Raw genomic sequence first — 17,222 nt, forward strand, 5'->3', positions numbered from 1 at the left:
ATCATATTTATTTCTAAGCTGTTCAGTTTTCTGTGTGGGCCGTGGATGGCAGATCTCATTGCTGTCTGCAGCGTCTCTGTTCAGTTGAGCTGTTTGGTTACTCTGTTTACTCGACGGGAGCCTTTGCCGGATCTGTTGTCTTTTCACAGATGTTTACTTAGACAGATAGGACAAAGCACAACCAACTAATAATGCTAATTGCTTCCATCTGCTCCCCCGCAGCTGTCAATAGCCATTTTAGTCAATCCCAGCAACCATCGTTTACCCTGCATTCTTATTAGCCGGCCCGCACTGCGTCTGCAGCTGGAGAGAATTCTGCCGGAACGTTCCGGAATTAACAGATTCGGAAGAAAACGAGTTTGTTGATTGGAACAGAGGAACTAGGTTTAACAGTCAGACCACTATGTGGAAAATCCTTGCTGTTACGATGACCTTGCGCTCAAGGCTATAAAAGGCAAGAAATCACTCAAAAGGGGCAGACGCTTTTAGCACCTGTTGTGAGGTGGCATTTTTGTGAAGAGGTTTTAAAATCGCCATCTCGCTCTAACATTCCTCCAAGAGAGCCCAGAGACAAATGCTGAAAGGTCAGGGGGAACGCACTGGAGTTGTGGAGGGGAACGGTTTCTCGTTAACTGAGAGAAGCGATACAGTGCAATGAGATTAAATGTAATAAAGTGTGGCAACTGAGCCCTCTGGCACTGTGAGACAGGAGGAGGTTAAAGCAGGAGTCTTTGTTTTTCCGCAAGATGACGGTTGTAAAAATGCTCTAGTGTCATTGAAGCAGGAAAAGAAATAGTAAAGGTCTGGTTTAGAGGGGTGGACGTGAAGGTTGAGGCCGTATCCAATCAGATTAGAGGTTGGTGCACATAACGGAGTGAGATTGTATTCTTTCATAGACAGCTGTGTTGAAAATAGTTTATTTGGAATAGTTTTGAAAGTTGTGCGAATGGGCTTTGTGGGAGCAAGCGCTGCTGAGCTCTTTTGCCGCAATTTCTGTTTCTATGGAAACCGCAACTTTTCTGACTTCCCCATTAGGCTAATTCAAAGCAAGGTAGAGACACAAAATGAAAGACAGAAAACTCCCATCTTTTTCATAATAAAGTTTATTCTATATTACAAATAGTATTTTGTTCTTGACTGCAAAATAGGAATGCATTATATTTACATACACAGGTATACAATTAATTATAACAAAGTTAGAGAAGCTTGCCTTTCCGCTGGTCTCTCTCTTTCTCTCCTCCCATCAGGATAACTCTATCTTGCATCAAATCTGGAAATATTAAAAAGTATTTTCGAACAGGTCTGTGTAATGCCTGTTGTAACACTGAGCTAAAAGGACTTTTTAGTTCTTACAAAATGTTTAAGGTGGAAACTTTATCAGGTCTTTTGGGCATAAAGGAAAGAGGGTCGTCCTGTTAAACGTACATGAGAGATGAAACGTGAAACACAGGATCAGAGTCATGAGGGAATCCAGGAACATATCAGCTTTCCAATCAAATCATCATCAGCTCATTTAAAACCTCTGTGGACTTTATAAATGAGTTCCCAGAGGAAATAATGAAACACTTTCTAGTGTCAATTCTGAACTCATTTGCAAGATTTGTTTTTCATTACCAAATATCAGTGTTGAAAGATTTACTAAAATAATAATAATAATGAAAATACCTAACGTGGTGACAGTGGTATTTTATTGGTTTATCTCATTAGAATCATTAGTTCTGGCAGCTGTGTACCTGAAATCCTGAAATACCTCAAAACAATCCTCTGTTACTAAGCTACACCGAAAAATAACTAGGGAGCTCAAAGCAATCACACATACAGAGACAATATCCAAAACAACATTAAAAAATAATTTGGTGTAATGCTAATGGAATCCTGAAAACATTAGGTTGCATCAAAATGATTCAAATGTACAGAAAAAAGCAGCAATATAATATACGGACAGATATGGAGAACAACAACGGAACACATTCAGGGAATCAACTCTTTAGAGTTGCACATTAAAGACGTACAGTAAAAAACACAAATGTAATGTGTTGTGATAGTATGTTAGGTGTGACTGGACTGGTATGTGATGTCGTGGTCACATTTGCTCAGCGGGAACAAGAACTCTCAGATGGACGGCCTTCGAGAAAGGCGATCCACCTGACAGGAAGAGCAAAGGAGTCTGACGAAGTCTAACAAGAGTTTGGTTCGGTTTAGAAATCCCTAGTAGTATTAGATAAATTGATAGCAAGGCAGTTCATTTCATATCATCCAAATAGGTCAGCATGCAAGGGTATATACTATATCTGCTTAAGGTTTCACCTTAGTCTTATTAGCATCTAACACATTCACAAAACATGGTCATGGCAGTTGAATGGAAGGGCAGGATAAAGGTTCCACCTTAACAGAGGTTGCAATTTTGAAGATGACAGCCACTTTTTTCCATCTCGTTCTTCCAAGCAAAAGAAAGAAAAGAACACATCCACATCATCAATTGCAAGGCTTATTTTTTCTGTTTTCCTTTTTTCTTTTTTTTTGAAGTTTAAATTGAAATACATGCGCTGAAAAAGCCAATAAAGCACCCAAGGTGGACCTGGGCAGATTCTCCACACATTCACATCACCACATAGGGTACGCTGTCAAGGGGAAAGAGGGGTTCAGAGGACAGAGGAAAGATGGGCAGCTAAATTGTCTCTTTCCCTTTGTCAAAGTTACATCCAATACTAGTCACGTCCTCGTCACGCCATCCGTTTGCTTTTGGAGTCGTTAAGCCCAGGTAAGATTCTTCTCTCAAGGCCGCCAGCAACACTTAAACTACAGCAAGCCCTTAAACTTCAGTTCGGGATTTCTTTCCGCCTTCCCAGTTGTGCAATAACCGAAGACGGACACGCAAGGGTAAGTATGGCCTCTGTGCTGTGCACAGAATAATGGACAGAAACAAATATGAGGCTGCAGACAGAGCGATAGCTTCGTTCTGCAGGACATAAAACAAACAATGCCTTGTGTTCGCTTTCTCAGGGGTAATTTATTCACTTTGCTCTTTTTTAAATTGGGCTCCTTTGGTTTTCTGCTGACCAACTTTGTCCACATGTGGGTTTTTCTAGAGGCTTCCAGAGTGTTAGTTTGGGTGGGACCCTGTGGCAGTTTCAACAACGCGCCATTTCCCCCTTTAACGGCTAATTCTGAGTAGGCTATTTTGTAATTAAAGCCCCCCTACTGGATGTGTGAACTGAGACACCTATTGAATGTGCTTTTTTTGTTGTTAAGATTAGTTCATCCTCTTTCAGCACAGCGTAGGTCCTGGCAACCTCGCTGGAGTACAGAGAGAAGGCGTCGCTCTCTGGAAGAGGTGTGTGTGTGTGCTTGCTTCTAAGGGGGTCGAACCTTGGCTTCTCCTCCACTCATCTAGATAAGAGGATAAATTCAGATGTGCACAAGCCGGATAAATGCCGAAATGAAGGCTGGGGGTGAAGTGGTGAAGATGTGGGTATCCCACAAGACGACAGGTCTTGTCTTTTAGTTTCACTGTCAAGTAAGGTCCCGGAAGAAACAAAAGAACTGAAGCACTAACTTGCTGCGTCCTGCAAAACGCTGAGGGTTTTAAACAAACCTCACTGTCTTCAAAGTGAGAATAAGCAGTCGGGATTCTCAAGGCTTGATTGTTCTCTTATCAAAGCGTATAAATGATCTTGCGCGTCCCGTAAATCCAGTGTCCTCGAGGTGTTATGTGTCTTTTGAAATGGCCCGAATGGACTGCATTTTTCTGATGCATGCAGTACCATTTTTTTGTCTCGCGTTTCAGTGTTTAATAAAGGTACTACAATGAACTGGACTCTATATTAGTGTCGTACACTACCCTAGTAATAAAAGTCAGAACAAATTGACACAAAAACATTGTGGTTTCTGCTTATCAGCTAAACTTTGAAGGCAACAGAATTTTTATTTTTTTTTTCAGTCAGGGAGAAGGATGGAGGATGCAGTGACATGGAACTCGTAGGCAGCCACCCCTCCTCTACACAGCAGAGCCGGATGGCCACCCACTCTACTGCATCATGGGTAATGTAGTCCTTGGCTCCTCCGCCCACCCTCCAGTTCCCATCTCTACTCTTCTAGGAAGCAGAGCTAATGTGATGCAAATGCTTATTTTTGTGGGAAGATTGCAAACAGAAGAGATGAGATAGATGGACAGGTCTTCACTCAGGCACGGCTCGGTTTCAGATGGATCTCCCAGTGCACTCTGGGAAATGCGGTCCTCAGCTCTCCAGGCTCATGAAGGCGACCACCTGCTCCAGCTTATAGGCCAGTCTCTGTTTTCTGGCACCATCATCCTGCTCCAGCGCAGACACAATCTGCCAGAGGGAGATGACACATCAGTTACACATGCCTCCAAATAACCACATATTCCTCTCATCTGCACTTCTCACATTTATTTATTTTTTAGTAGAATTTATCTTGGACATGTTCTTAACAGGCACTGTGGCGATTTAACGTTTTCATACCTCTTCTGTATATTTGCCCACGTAAGAGTAGATCTCGCTGAGGGAGCTCATGGTGTTGAACTCGTTCATGTGCATACGGGACTGTTCTGCCAGATATGCGTTCATATCCTGATCACTGATCGCAGGCATCTTACTAATGTCGGAGTAATATCTGCAGAGAAATGTAGAGAAACAGAAATAGCACAGGTTATTTAATGAACATTTAGAACTTGGACAGGTGACAGGGCTTGTTTATGAAGTCTTTTTATAATTCATGTAGAATAAGAATAGCATGTTTCAGGGTCATTTCTGACACTGAGTGAGAGCTGTCACGCCCCTTCCAATCAGTTTGCCTTTTACTTTCTCTGGCAGTACAGCTGCGGCTTACATCAGTGAGTGACTGTGAGTCTTAATGAGCTGCTGTCCTTGAAAGTTTTCCAGAGATCAGTGGAATCTATAGGATGCTGGAAATATTCAATAAATGTGCCCCACGCATATGCTGACACTAAACACACTCTAGCACATCCAAAACACGAACAAAATGTTCACATAAAAGCACACCGTTATTATAGATACAAGTACTCTTCTAAAACCACTGCCTAGGTAGACAGCATTGCAACAGTCATACTGTATGTGATTTGGAACACTCTAGTTAGGCAGAAACTTCTTGCATCAAAACGTGCAAATGTGTTTGATGTTACCATGTTGATAAGCTAATCCTGTGATACACTAATAAGCTTAAAAACACAGTGCACACAATTTTTTATCCATTATTTTAATTTTGAATGCAATATGGTTATTGTAATCCATATTTCTCTTGCTTCATTCACCACCTTGGATTTTTCCACTCAACCAGTCAATGCATTCTGGGATTGCCTTTTCATGGAGGATACATGTGACGCTACGGGGTATCTTATGAGGCAGTATAATTAACATGCCTATCTTTTGGAACAGCCTTCGTGCCTGGTGAGTGCCCACGATGCCTTAAAATGCTGTCTCTGTAGGCAGCTCACTAGGTTTTGGAACGGAGCAACACTATCTGTTGTCTTTGAGTGGCTGGTGCGTGAGTGAGTGAAAGTGTGTTGGTGGAGGAAAAGCAATCAGTCACTGTCACCTGCAGCTGCAGAAGCTCTGTCGACTCTTTAATTAAGGCAGGTCATTTACATTTTTAATTCCTGCACCATGCCAACTCCTGGACTCAACACATTGACTGACTAACCGATGGCGTGTGTGTCTGTTTCAGGCTCCCGTGAGCACCTTGAGTGGCAAGTACGTGCTGCAATGCACCATGGGGCATCAGTGGGGGAGAATGGCATGGTGTTGAATGAGAGAGATAGTGAGGGTTTATAATCTCCAGGTATGGCCTTCCCAAAGGAATCTATTCTCCAGTGACAGGTACACTCCCTAGAAGAGTTTAGCTTCTCTCCCTGTGTCCAGGCTAATGACTGGCAGCTCGTTTAGCACTAATTAATACCACGTTTAAATGTCAGCTGTTCGTCAGCCAGAACGAGTCCATGCTGGTTATTCCCTCGTATCATGCATGTACTGCAAATGGCTAAAAATGGAGTTGCTACACACTGACCATGACTTTTACAGAAATAATAATGAAGAACTGGAAATGGCATTTAAAAGTAAATTGAATAGAGATTAGAATTATAATATTTATATGTTAATTACTATATATATATATATATATATATATATAGCTAAATTCGCTACATATATATATATATATTAGGGGTGTAATGATACACGTTTTCGTATTGATCCGTTCGGTTCGGTACACATTACAAACCGAATGATTTGTTGGACTAATCCTATTTAATTTGGAAAATAAAAGAGCTTAAAGTGTGTGAAATATAATGTTCTCAGTGCCACTGCGCTCAACAAGACAGACCAAACAATGTAACAGGCACCGTGCTGTCTGCCCAGTGATAACCTCCTCTTTCTGGGGTGCGTCGAAAGACATTGATCTTGTATCGACGATCAATTATTGGCAATATTAAGAGGATTTGGCATTTCCAATTAGTGTAGGCCTGTTACATTCTTATTTTTAGTATGTCTGTTATTATTATGAACCTACTTTTCCTATTATTAAATTAAAATTACAACTAATTTGACAGTGGTGTTACGGTTCGGTATGTTTTCGATGTGGGGGGGTAATTGCTTACGTCACAATGTTGGAAATATTTCTGTTTTAAAGCATGAAGGCGAGCCAATGAATATCACATAAGCAACGTGCAAACTTTGTGCAAGAGTTATGCTGGTGACTGTCTCAGATCTCAGTCAATTCACTATGCAGAAAGTGAAAGTATTTGTTAAAGTTTGTGAACCGTTACACTCCTAATATATATATATATATATATATATATATATATATATATGAGTTCATCCTGTTTTAAAACATGAAGGCGATATCGCGATGTGCGCTTCCGCGATAGTCACATCGCAGGATGTGCGATGTGTAGTATACTGACCATAATATTTATAGCCTACCTACATCTGTCGTGTCGCGCCGCCCTGCACCGTTAAAGTCTGTCTACACTGGATGTGACTTGGACCTTTGCAAATCATCTGAACTGTGTGTGAGTGCGTCATAAATAGAATGCGGCATCAGTCTGAATTCCGTTCACTTCCGCGTCTATTAATGACACATATGCGCGCAATTATGTCAAAATGCATGTCTCTGTTGTAAACACAGTTGCTTATGGCTTAGGTGAAGGTAAACAATTGAGAAAGAAAATGGATGTGTGAGAAAATTTTGTCACTTTAACAAAGATTTATTAGATTCTAATTTATACAGTGAAGACTTTGCAGTGTTATTTTACATCTGATTATTCAATTTCTGTACCTGAATACTTAGATTTAGGCTACCTGAAAAAAGTAAAGCACTGTTTATTTCATTTGTATCTTTGTTCTATTATATTTATCTATGCTTGTAATTTGTTTATTTTCTATGTTAATTTACTCCCCTACAAAATCACCCCAATCATTGATTTTTCCCCACAAATAGAGCTATTTAAGTCTTCTGGTGATTTTTTTTTTCATATAGCAATATATATCGCAGAAAAACAAAATATCACAATATTAATTTTTTCCCCAATATCGTGCAGCCCTAACACATACAGTATACGTTATATTTTGAAAAAATGTATGCATAATATATGTATTTAATATATACATAATATATGTATTTACATGTATATATTTATATATACACATAATAAATATACACAGTACACACATATATATTATGTACACAAAAACTTTTATTTAGGATGCGATTAATTGTTGCCCAGCACCCTATAAAAAAAGGATTTGTATGAACATGTTCTCAAGGGCATGGTACCCCTGACAGTGAATTTAGCTTCCTCCCAAACACACCCTGCCCAAACGCTGCCTCATTTACCTCTTTCCCCTAAAACAGATCAACCCCTGCATTTATGAAGACATGAAAGGATCAAAGGCAGCACTTCAGCACCTGTCCTTGACTCACTCGCTTTTCTTGCTGTCTTTTTTGCTGGGTAATTCATGTGCCCTGCAGTCTTGAATGTGTGCGCGAGAGAGTCTCAGCATGGTGCGCATCTCTAATCTGTAACTCTCTCTTCTCAAATCATCTGACAAAAAGAAAACAGAAGGACTGTCTCAATTCGCACAGATTTGTCACCTATCAGGATATTACCGAAAAAAAAAAAAATTAAGGAGCAACGTGAGAGCTGCAACTCAGAACAAAGAATGCATCTTTGAGAACGCATTTTACCTGGTTTAAACGCATAGATGTCAGCACCTATAATTAAAGCAGGCTTTTCTCACCTCAGTAGGCACGTTTTTGTATGATCTCAGTCCTTAAAGATGTGTAACACATTAGTTAATGCATGAAAATGAGCTTTCTCTCCATCTCAGCTCTTGTGTAGTGAATGTGAGCTGGCAGCATGATTACACTCTTATCATTTTCCCCATCACGCTCGTCTGCCAGCTACCCATCTCCTCCTGCAGCCTCTAATACCTCACGGCAAATAAACACGTTAGTCAGAGGCTGAGGGTCAGTGTGCGTGAGCAGAGACACATGGTGCTGATGAGTTTTATCAGATCTGTTTACTGTAGGGTGACCAGCGCTGTGTGCTGAATTGAGCTGAAAACAATAGAATCATTTAAAGCTCCTTCACTGTGTGTCCAAATGTGCCGAATTCCATATTATATAGCATGTGAAAAACGCCAGTTTGTAAAAAGAGTAGTATGTAAAAAAAATCATAGCATTCGAAAAACAGTTGAGGAGACGTACCATGAAGCCATGGGAGAGGAGTTGTGAATGGCAGTGAAGCAATGCAACTGATGCTGGTAGGTCACGTGACAGTGACAACATCTGAATTTCATTCATACTATCTATACACCAGGGGCGTTTCCTCTGATGAGACAAGGGAGACAGTGTCTCCTCAAAATATTGAATGAGAAAACTAATTCTGTAGTACAAAAATAAAACAATGCCAATATTACAAAATTTAACATTAAAAAGTGTATAAATAACTTGCTTTTTTTCTAAAGAAACATTTTCCAACAGACCCCCTTGGTGGGGGTAAAAGAAAATGAATGGGGGCAAGTCACGGGAGAGGAGGCAATGCCTCCATAGCGATATGATTGAATATGACTGGCTATGTTCGGCATACATTAACAGGAGTAATGACCCAAATGCAGTACCTACTAGACAGCATGCAATTTCGGACGCAGCTTTTTACAGTCATTGCATATAGGAAGATGGCATTCTTTAGCTGTATTTACCCATGATTCTCCTTTCTTGGCATTGTTGAACACAGAGTTTCTGACCCAGAGGATTGTGGGAAAAGCAGAAAAGTTTGTTTCTCTCACCAAACAGTGACTAATTGCTCTGGTGCAGTGTTGGGTAGACCCAGAAGATCTACTGAACTACAATAGAGCTGCAATTCATCATCCTGGAGCTCTACAACACACTTCAGTCTGATTACCAGCAGCTACACACACACACACACACTACCTGCAGGACACAATAAAATACTGGGTTTTTATTCACACTGATACCCACACAAACACTGTATCTTTGCATCTCCTCTGATTAAAAACATTCACAAGTGCACCTTACATATAGTTTCTCATTCTCCCCCCCCCCACACACACTAAAACACTCTAGCTAGGTTTCTACAGAATTTCTTCACACTAAGACCTTAGAACCATGCAAACCGCAGGAAGTCTACTTTCCCGATATGGGTTTGTCAGGCTGCGGTGGTCCACCAGATACCACGATTGACAGTCTTTGGATTTGTCTGTTTAATCACTTATAAACATACAAATGTTCTTGCTCACCTCTCCACCCAGCTCTTGTAGCTGGGAATGTCCTTGGCATACAGCAGCTTGTTAGAGGGGGAGTCTTTGCCCAGGCGGTGCTCTGACGTCGAGCAGGAATCCATGAAGGTTTGCGCTACCACAGACAGACAGGCGTCCGTGATGCTGCTCTTATGGATGTCGAACACAAACTGTGGGTTCTTGATCACATTCACCCAGAACCGTAGAGGTAGACTGTGGAGAGCAGAAAATGTTTTAATGGCATTCTATTTTTAAAAGCTCTTTTAATGCATATGAAAGCTGTTTTGGAACAGGAAGCAGTGGCTTTATGAAACCTCAGACTGCTTTTAAATGATCTAAATATATATTGATTAGATAGTAGAATGATATTGATAAATTATTTTAATTTAGATGTGCAGAGACAATTTTTCCAGTCTGAAATGGCACCATGAGTATTTGCGCCATACTCAGAGAGCTTTACTAATACATCTCATATTAGTTTGTTTGTATCCGAGCGCTGCCCTGCAATTGTGCACCTGTCCAAAACAATAAACGTATACAAGGCTACTTTATACCCCAGCCCATTTGTGCTAAAATGAAATCAACTTAGCCTAGGCCCTAGGAGTGTGTGCGTGCACGTCTCGAGGGCCACAGATGTTGTTTGGTCTGGGACTTTGCGCGCTTGTGTCAGAGACTGCAGAGTTCTCATTAGTTTTCAAGGCAGCTTTGCTTTTGTCTTAGATAACAAAAACTGAAGAGAGGAGACGATGGAATAAGAAAGGACACTGCAGTGAAATGGACGCAGAGTTTCGCATCAAAGGAAAAGAGAGAGAAAACGTCAACAAAAGCTTTTCCATAGCAGCCTCCTCTCTGTTGCCCTCTGAATTCATTCAACAATAACAACTGCACCAAAGAGGATTTAGAGCGCAAACCATGTATTATGACTCCCAAATTAATCAGAGAGAATCAACTGGGATTATCTTCGCTCTATCAAAAGGATATCAATGCTTTAACAACGAGTCAACACTCTCGTAAACCTGCCACAGCTGGCATCTGTGAAGATCATATTCTCTGTACAGAACAAAAAGCAGGACGTGTCTAAAGCACCATACTTTAGAGAGCTCTCAGCGGAGAGAGTGAGTGGATCAGAAGATGGGAATGATGTCTGGATGGACTAGATCCCAGCTAAATATAGCACTCAGCTCAGCGCAGCCCTCTCTGGGAAAAGCCTCACATTCTTCTATCAAGTCTTTTGGGTTTCTTCTGTCTGTTTTTTGTGTAAAGGTAGAAATATTTGTAACGTGCGAAATGGTTCCTATGTAGTAGGGAACCGCTGCTTTATGTCCAATAAAGTGCCTAAAATGTATTTTTTATCTTAATGTTCGAACTAGTTGATTAGTGAGGTTTATCTAGAAATGCATTTGAGGTCAGGTGAACTTAATTGAGGTGAACCTAATTCTACAGGACATTAAATGTGCGGTCACATCATCAAAATTCTGTGAAACTTCTGCCAAATTTCACAGGCAAGAAAGGTCCACCGTGTTGACCAACTTGAACCCATTGTGAAATCTGCATGGGAAAATCTTCCCGATTGTGTGGAATCCGAATGGAATAACCCACAAAAATTTGCTGAACAACGCTGAATGTGACTGCAACTTGGACCAATCGACTTGTCTATTTTGAAAATATGTACTTTTGCAAATCCTTACTTGATATTTGTTTATGGACATTAAAGTGTCTGTATTTATAATAGCATAACGTATAATGCATTTCTACCTGACTTCAGTATGTAACCGCATCAGATGAATAGCACATTGGTAGCCACTGCAATGCGCCAATGAGCATTTGCATAGTTTAACTTTTTTGCATTGTTTAACTATGTTGCATCGTCACTGTTGCCTCAAATTTCCAACTCATAAAAATCAATGAGGTTCAGTTGTTCTGTTGCAACAAATCACTGTCAGTGTGAACGCCACTTCAAAACTAAAGCAATAGCATTAATTCTGGTCATCTGCATTTTGAGTAGCTCAACAAAGAGAGTTAATTTAACCACATCAAACAAACTGCGTTGATTATCTGTATCTCTGCATTGACAGCTTCTACTTTGATTGACCGGCTGTACCGCCCAATCCTCGCCCAGTCACAAGATAGACAATGGCATGATGGATGATTCACAAGAGCCTCGTCCATCAGCAATCCATCTCTGCCTGGCTTTGGTTAAAGATCTGATGCTTAAGGCTTCCTTTGATGCATCTGAAGAAGAGATTTGTAACAAAACTGGGGAATCCATCATTTAGGTTGTGATTTGTTTGAATGAATCCTTTTGGGTTTGATAAAAGTCAGGCTAGATGTTTATGGGATTCACACAGAAAGAACTGCACCCACTGATAGCAGTGTTAATTTGCATTTGCTTTATGCATTGTTTTAGCACTAGATTCACCTAATCTATGTGAATCAGATGGCCAAAAATCTGTTTTTAAAATAGCTCTTAAAAAGGTTAAAATGTGCTCGATTATGGCTGGTTATTTATTTTTATTTTTTGCTGAAATACTTGATTTGGCCAGTCTAGACTGTTATTCTCACCACTAATATTAAAGAAGTGTTTTTCTGTGTAGGACACACTCAGATAAGAGGATAAGGAAGAGACACGGATATCTTAAGTTGCCATCTGGAATGTCTGGAAGTCTCTCATTTGCAAAATCAATCAAAACGAGAAACCCCTCACTGCACCCCGCACAAATAATTTCACTTCCCCATTAAGAACAATAATAATTAGTAAAGAGAATTGATGAGCAAACACTAACAGGCTGTAAACAAAATCGTGATTATGCCTGTGCTTTCATGGCCAAAAGCATTTAGCTTTAGAGTGTTAAAATCCTCTACAGACAGCGAATATGCCCCATCCACGGCTCTGGTCCAATTAATGGCCTGTGTGGTGGCAGCAGCACTTCTAGCCGCACAAATAAAGCTGAGCCTGTTGTTTTGTGCACAATATCTGAAAATGGAGCTATTTCATTCTCTGTGAGAGACATTAGTTGTCAGCAAAAAGCTGGGTAGCAGTGCATTAGTCCTGTAGAAGACCCTCTCACGCGCATTAAAAAATATCACAGATGCCGCAGTGGCATCAGGCTGTAATGACCGGCGATGAGTGTGAGATGATAAATCGCTATTTAACGTTCCACTCTTTGCGAGAACGATTCCATTAATGTGCAATGCAAGAGTGACCCTCTGTGCTCTCCAAAAACACTTAACGCTCTCAAATGGCCCTGAAACACACTGCGGGGTGAGACGGGGAGAAATTAGGTCTATAAAACAGAGCAAATAGGGACTGTACCCACCGCCCCCCTGCCGTGCCCTCACATCGATATCATCGCTTCAACCCCCATAGCCCTTTGGGGTGGTGCGTGATGGGACGTTGGCAGAGGCTAATGATAGATTGCCACTCATTAAATGTAATGCCAAGCTTTCCTTTCCCCTCTCATCCACTCCACCCCCTCTTCCTTTCTCACTTGATCTGCAAGTTGTTTATTTAATCCCCACAACCCCCTTCCACCATTGGGACGTGCCTCTAAATTGGTTGGGTGAAATTAATTTGGAAACGAGCGCTATTAATTCCTCTCATACTCATTGCCATAGTGATGTCCATGGTAACAGCTACATTAGTGGCAGTGTCAAGGTATCTGCTTTTATGGGTCTGTTACTATAGTTTTCCATTTCAGTTTCATTTTAATTTAGGTTGTATTATATATGGACCTATTTTTCATATATACATTTTATTCAAAATTATATAATACTATGAGGTTATGAGGCCTCTTACCAGTTGCTCTTCCATGTGTGTCTGACGTGCGGGTCGTGAATGTTGTGCTTGTCGGCCTGCTCATCCAGGAAGTCAAACATGTACTTGATAGCGAGAGGAAGGGCACTTCCTCTGTGTGCTGTGCTGAAGATGGTCTCAAACAGGTCATCCACAAACTTCTGTAGAGTGCCCTGAGGAACCACAAAGAAATGGAGTTAATTTTCATCCATCCCATCCAATTCACTCTGTCCTATGCTTTATTTAAATGACAAATACACTTGTGTTAACAGCATTACAGAGGCAGGCCATATATGAAGACCCTGATATTTAGCATTGACATGAGCTGCTGTGTTTCTCAGAAGAGTTATCTGTGTTTATGAGTATTTGTGGGCCACCTGCCAGTAATCCCACCATCGAAACCAGCGTTCCTGAATCAAGCTCTTTGATAATGAAAGTGTTACTTTGAAGTTCACCTTTAATATCACGTAACGGAAGCGATTCTGCCTAAGCTGCTTTGTGCGGATGGATTAACGTCCACCCCGCACCATTGACCCTAATTTGATTTAATGGCAGCGAGTCTAAGAAGGAGAGAAGACGACAGAATCTAATCCACTTGTAATGAAAGAACTGATAGGATGCACGGAAGAGAGAGAGAGAGAGGAAAATATCTCGCAGCCAGCACCGGCTTCGCATCCGGATGAGGTGTGCACAAGGCACAGCACACAAAATCCTATTTCCGTTTGAGCAGACGGCAAGAGTCGACGGGGAAGAAGAAAAAAATCCCGTTAGCTGACAATCACGACAATAATTCTACTGTGTCCCAGATCCCTGACAGCTTATCTTTTCTATGAAGATGAAAATACATATTTCTCACTCGCGTCCTGTATCAACGCAGCGACAGCTGCAGGAGGCTGGCAACAGGGATGGCTGCGAGGGTTCTGACAGGTGTCATCCTGTGTGACGGCTGACATCATCATTAGTCGCCCAGAAACCAAAGTGGCTATTTGCAGCCGTTTGAAATGTACCTGGTCATTATAGCGCACTTAAAAGCATGCTATCAGACAGGCAGGCAGTCGTAGAAGCATTAAACTTCAAGTGATTTCGTTCCGGACAGGTGAGGAAAGAACATTTGTGTAATTGCAAACAGAAAGAGGAGGGAAAAGTGCAAAAGACAGAACGGTAGAGGAAGAAAGATTAAATAAAGCCTGGCATAATGGAGGGAGATAGAAAAAGGTAAAGCTCACCCATCCTCAGAGACGCTGATGGACCGAATGCGGAAAGCATCAGCACCCCAGGCAGATCACTGGCATTTATTGCAGGGGTGAAAGCCAAACAGTCAATTACTGTGCTGTCACACCAATCATTTTTCACCAAGAGAGATGGTGTCTGCGATAAACTGGTTATTTCACAGAAATAATCCATCTAAAAATATGACACACAGTCTGCAAGCGGAGTAAGGTAATCACTAGGGCATTTGTGTGTTCGAAAAAAGTTGTGACACACTCCAGCTTGGTTACATCAGGAACATTTCTTGATGGTCAGAATCATAGACACATGCAGTTCTGCAAAAAGCAGATTTCTGTGCCAGTACTTCAGTTTCCCAGCCTTTAAGAAAACATGGACAGGGGCCTTCACATCTAAGTTTAACCAAACACTAAGTCACAACTATGGGGTTTCTTTTCTTTGTGAATCTTCCCTTTGTGGATCGTCCAGTTATTTATAAAAGTCATAGCACAACTGTATTTCTTCAGCTTCCTGATGTCCTTGAAGCACTATGCTTTTCTGGTAGTGAGGAATCAGTACTCTGTTTACCAGCTCTGCTGTTGCTGTGACGTCAAGTCAGTCAGCGTGAAACGAATGGGAAAAAACAGACAAACTGCAGTTTGGCGCAAACAGCATGAAGATGAACCATTTGACACTGTGGCCTCTTGCGACAGTCACTAACTCCACAATCTTGCCATTTGATCTCATTCTAGAAGCTTCGCCTGTTTCAGGAAGGATTAGATCTGTTGACAACTTCAGCCCTTTTCGGGGCCGTTCAATACGTTCTGGCATGTGTCTTAACGGCTGGAATATTAAACATGGTGGCAGAGCTTACCTTGGTGGCCAACAGTCTGGTCAAGTAGATCTCCGAGACCATCTTGCTGCCACGGTCTCCCTCCTTCTGGTCTCCATGCTCATGGTTCTTCACCAGATGCCACACCTTGACGCCGCTCTCCTGGTCAGGTGTGATCATTGGTGTGCGGGAACGCAGGCTGTCCGGACTGCCCGTGTACTTGATCATGTTTTCTGTTGGAGTGAAAAGACAAAGACCCATCAGATGGCGGTTCCTCCTCAATCTTCCTTTGCTGAAAAAAGTCCCATGCAGCTGTTCAAATCTGTTCCTATCTGTACAAAACACATTGCCTTTTGTTGTGCAGTACTCGAGATTGGATATGAATAATTTAGTACGTACGGATCCTTAATTTTTTTATCCCTCGCTCTCCTGCGCACTTTCTCTCTGGCGAACGTGCACGTTTGCTCACTTTTGCGGACACAAAATCGAACAGGTGTCAGGCAAGATGAAATATTCATGCTTCAGCCAATAGGGAGAGATCAGCCATGACATTTAAAAAAAAAAAACAGAGCTCAATGAATGTTTACACAGTGTGAAAAAAAATTGATTGGCAAAGGCCTGATTTGGTAAGATAAAAAAACGGTTCACAGTGGCAGATGCAACAGAAATCAATCTCTCCAGGGGAAAGAAGCAGAGAGAGAAGAGGAGGAGGATCCTGATAAAGAAAGACAATAACACCTTAACGGGCAATAACAGAGAGGATGACAAACAAAAAAAGGAATTATGTTGAGTGTGTATATTTGCATTTCTTCCCCTGGTGCTGATCTCGGTGTGGCTATGTTCACACCGCCTCAATTTGGAGTTCATATATTCAAGACTTGACCAAATTTTGAGAGTGAGTGTTGATATATGCTGTATTAACCAAACAAGTTGTCTGTAGCACAAATTGTTCATTATAAGCACTGACTGTGTGAACGTAGCCTATATTTAGTAGAGATCTAATTAATAACCAGCCTCACAAAGGTCTCACAAAATGTCTTTCCAGGTGTTTCAAAACGTGTCTCTTGCTGAACCTGTTAGAAGAGCCTCAATGTCGTTTGAAGCTAATTCTGAAAGAGTGAAGTGATGTATGGCATTTTTTATATATCTTTCCCATCAGTCACACTCCCTCTCTCTCTTCTATAAGGCTAATTTAGAGTGCAGGAAAGTATATGGAGATGAGATGATTTTAATGGTCTATTTGATGTCTATTTGGAGTGCTCGGACGGCCCTGAGCTTTGATCTTGCGCTTTATCAGACCCAATCGTATGAGGGACTGATGGTGGGCGAATAACAGGGACTGATTCAGTCTCAGGAGGGAAGTCAAGTGCAAAGAGACTCATTTTCCCTGCTTTTACCCATAGACTGTATAAAAACATGGACGTAGAGTCCGTGACATCAACCGTTGGCCTCCGAAGAGCGTTTTTGAAGCTCAAAGTGGGCGGAGGCGGCCGTCGCCATCTTGGCAGCGTGTCACTCCCGGATAATCGAAAATGGGCAAAGAGGCGGGCTGCTGAAACCACGCCCACCTAGCTCGACAGTGGTGACAGCAGCG

The 17,222-nt window shown here is 41.5% G+C and overlaps 1 protein-coding gene across 1 annotated transcript in view; it reads right to left on the bottom strand.

The window, feature by feature from the left end:
• Positions 1–1,087: 1,087 nt before the first annotated feature.
• The window catches only part of LOC107555548 (plexin-A4), a 235,272-nt gene continuing 219,137 nt past the window's right edge, over positions 1,088–17,222 (bottom strand). Inside the window, exons 28-32 of the mRNA XM_016238372.1 lie at positions 15,671–15,861; positions 13,594–13,763; positions 9,798–10,010; positions 4,485–4,635; positions 1,088–4,334 (exon numbers count right to left, since the gene is read on the bottom strand). Of these exons, the coding sequence (XP_016093858.1) occupies positions 4,239–4,334; positions 4,485–4,635; positions 9,798–10,010; positions 13,594–13,763; positions 15,671–15,861 (821 nt within the window). The 3' untranslated portion in view covers positions 1,088–4,238. The remainder of the gene's footprint in view (positions 4,335–4,484; positions 4,636–9,797; positions 10,011–13,593; positions 13,764–15,670; positions 15,862–17,222) is intronic.

Source organism: Sinocyclocheilus grahami, unplaced genomic scaffold (genome assembly GCF_001515645.1).
Source record: "Sinocyclocheilus grahami isolate Dianchi unplaced genomic scaffold, SAMN03320097.WGS_v1.1 scaffold537.1, whole genome shotgun sequence".
NCBI classification, from domain to species: Eukaryota; Metazoa; Chordata; class Actinopteri; order Cypriniformes; family Cyprinidae; genus Sinocyclocheilus; species Sinocyclocheilus grahami.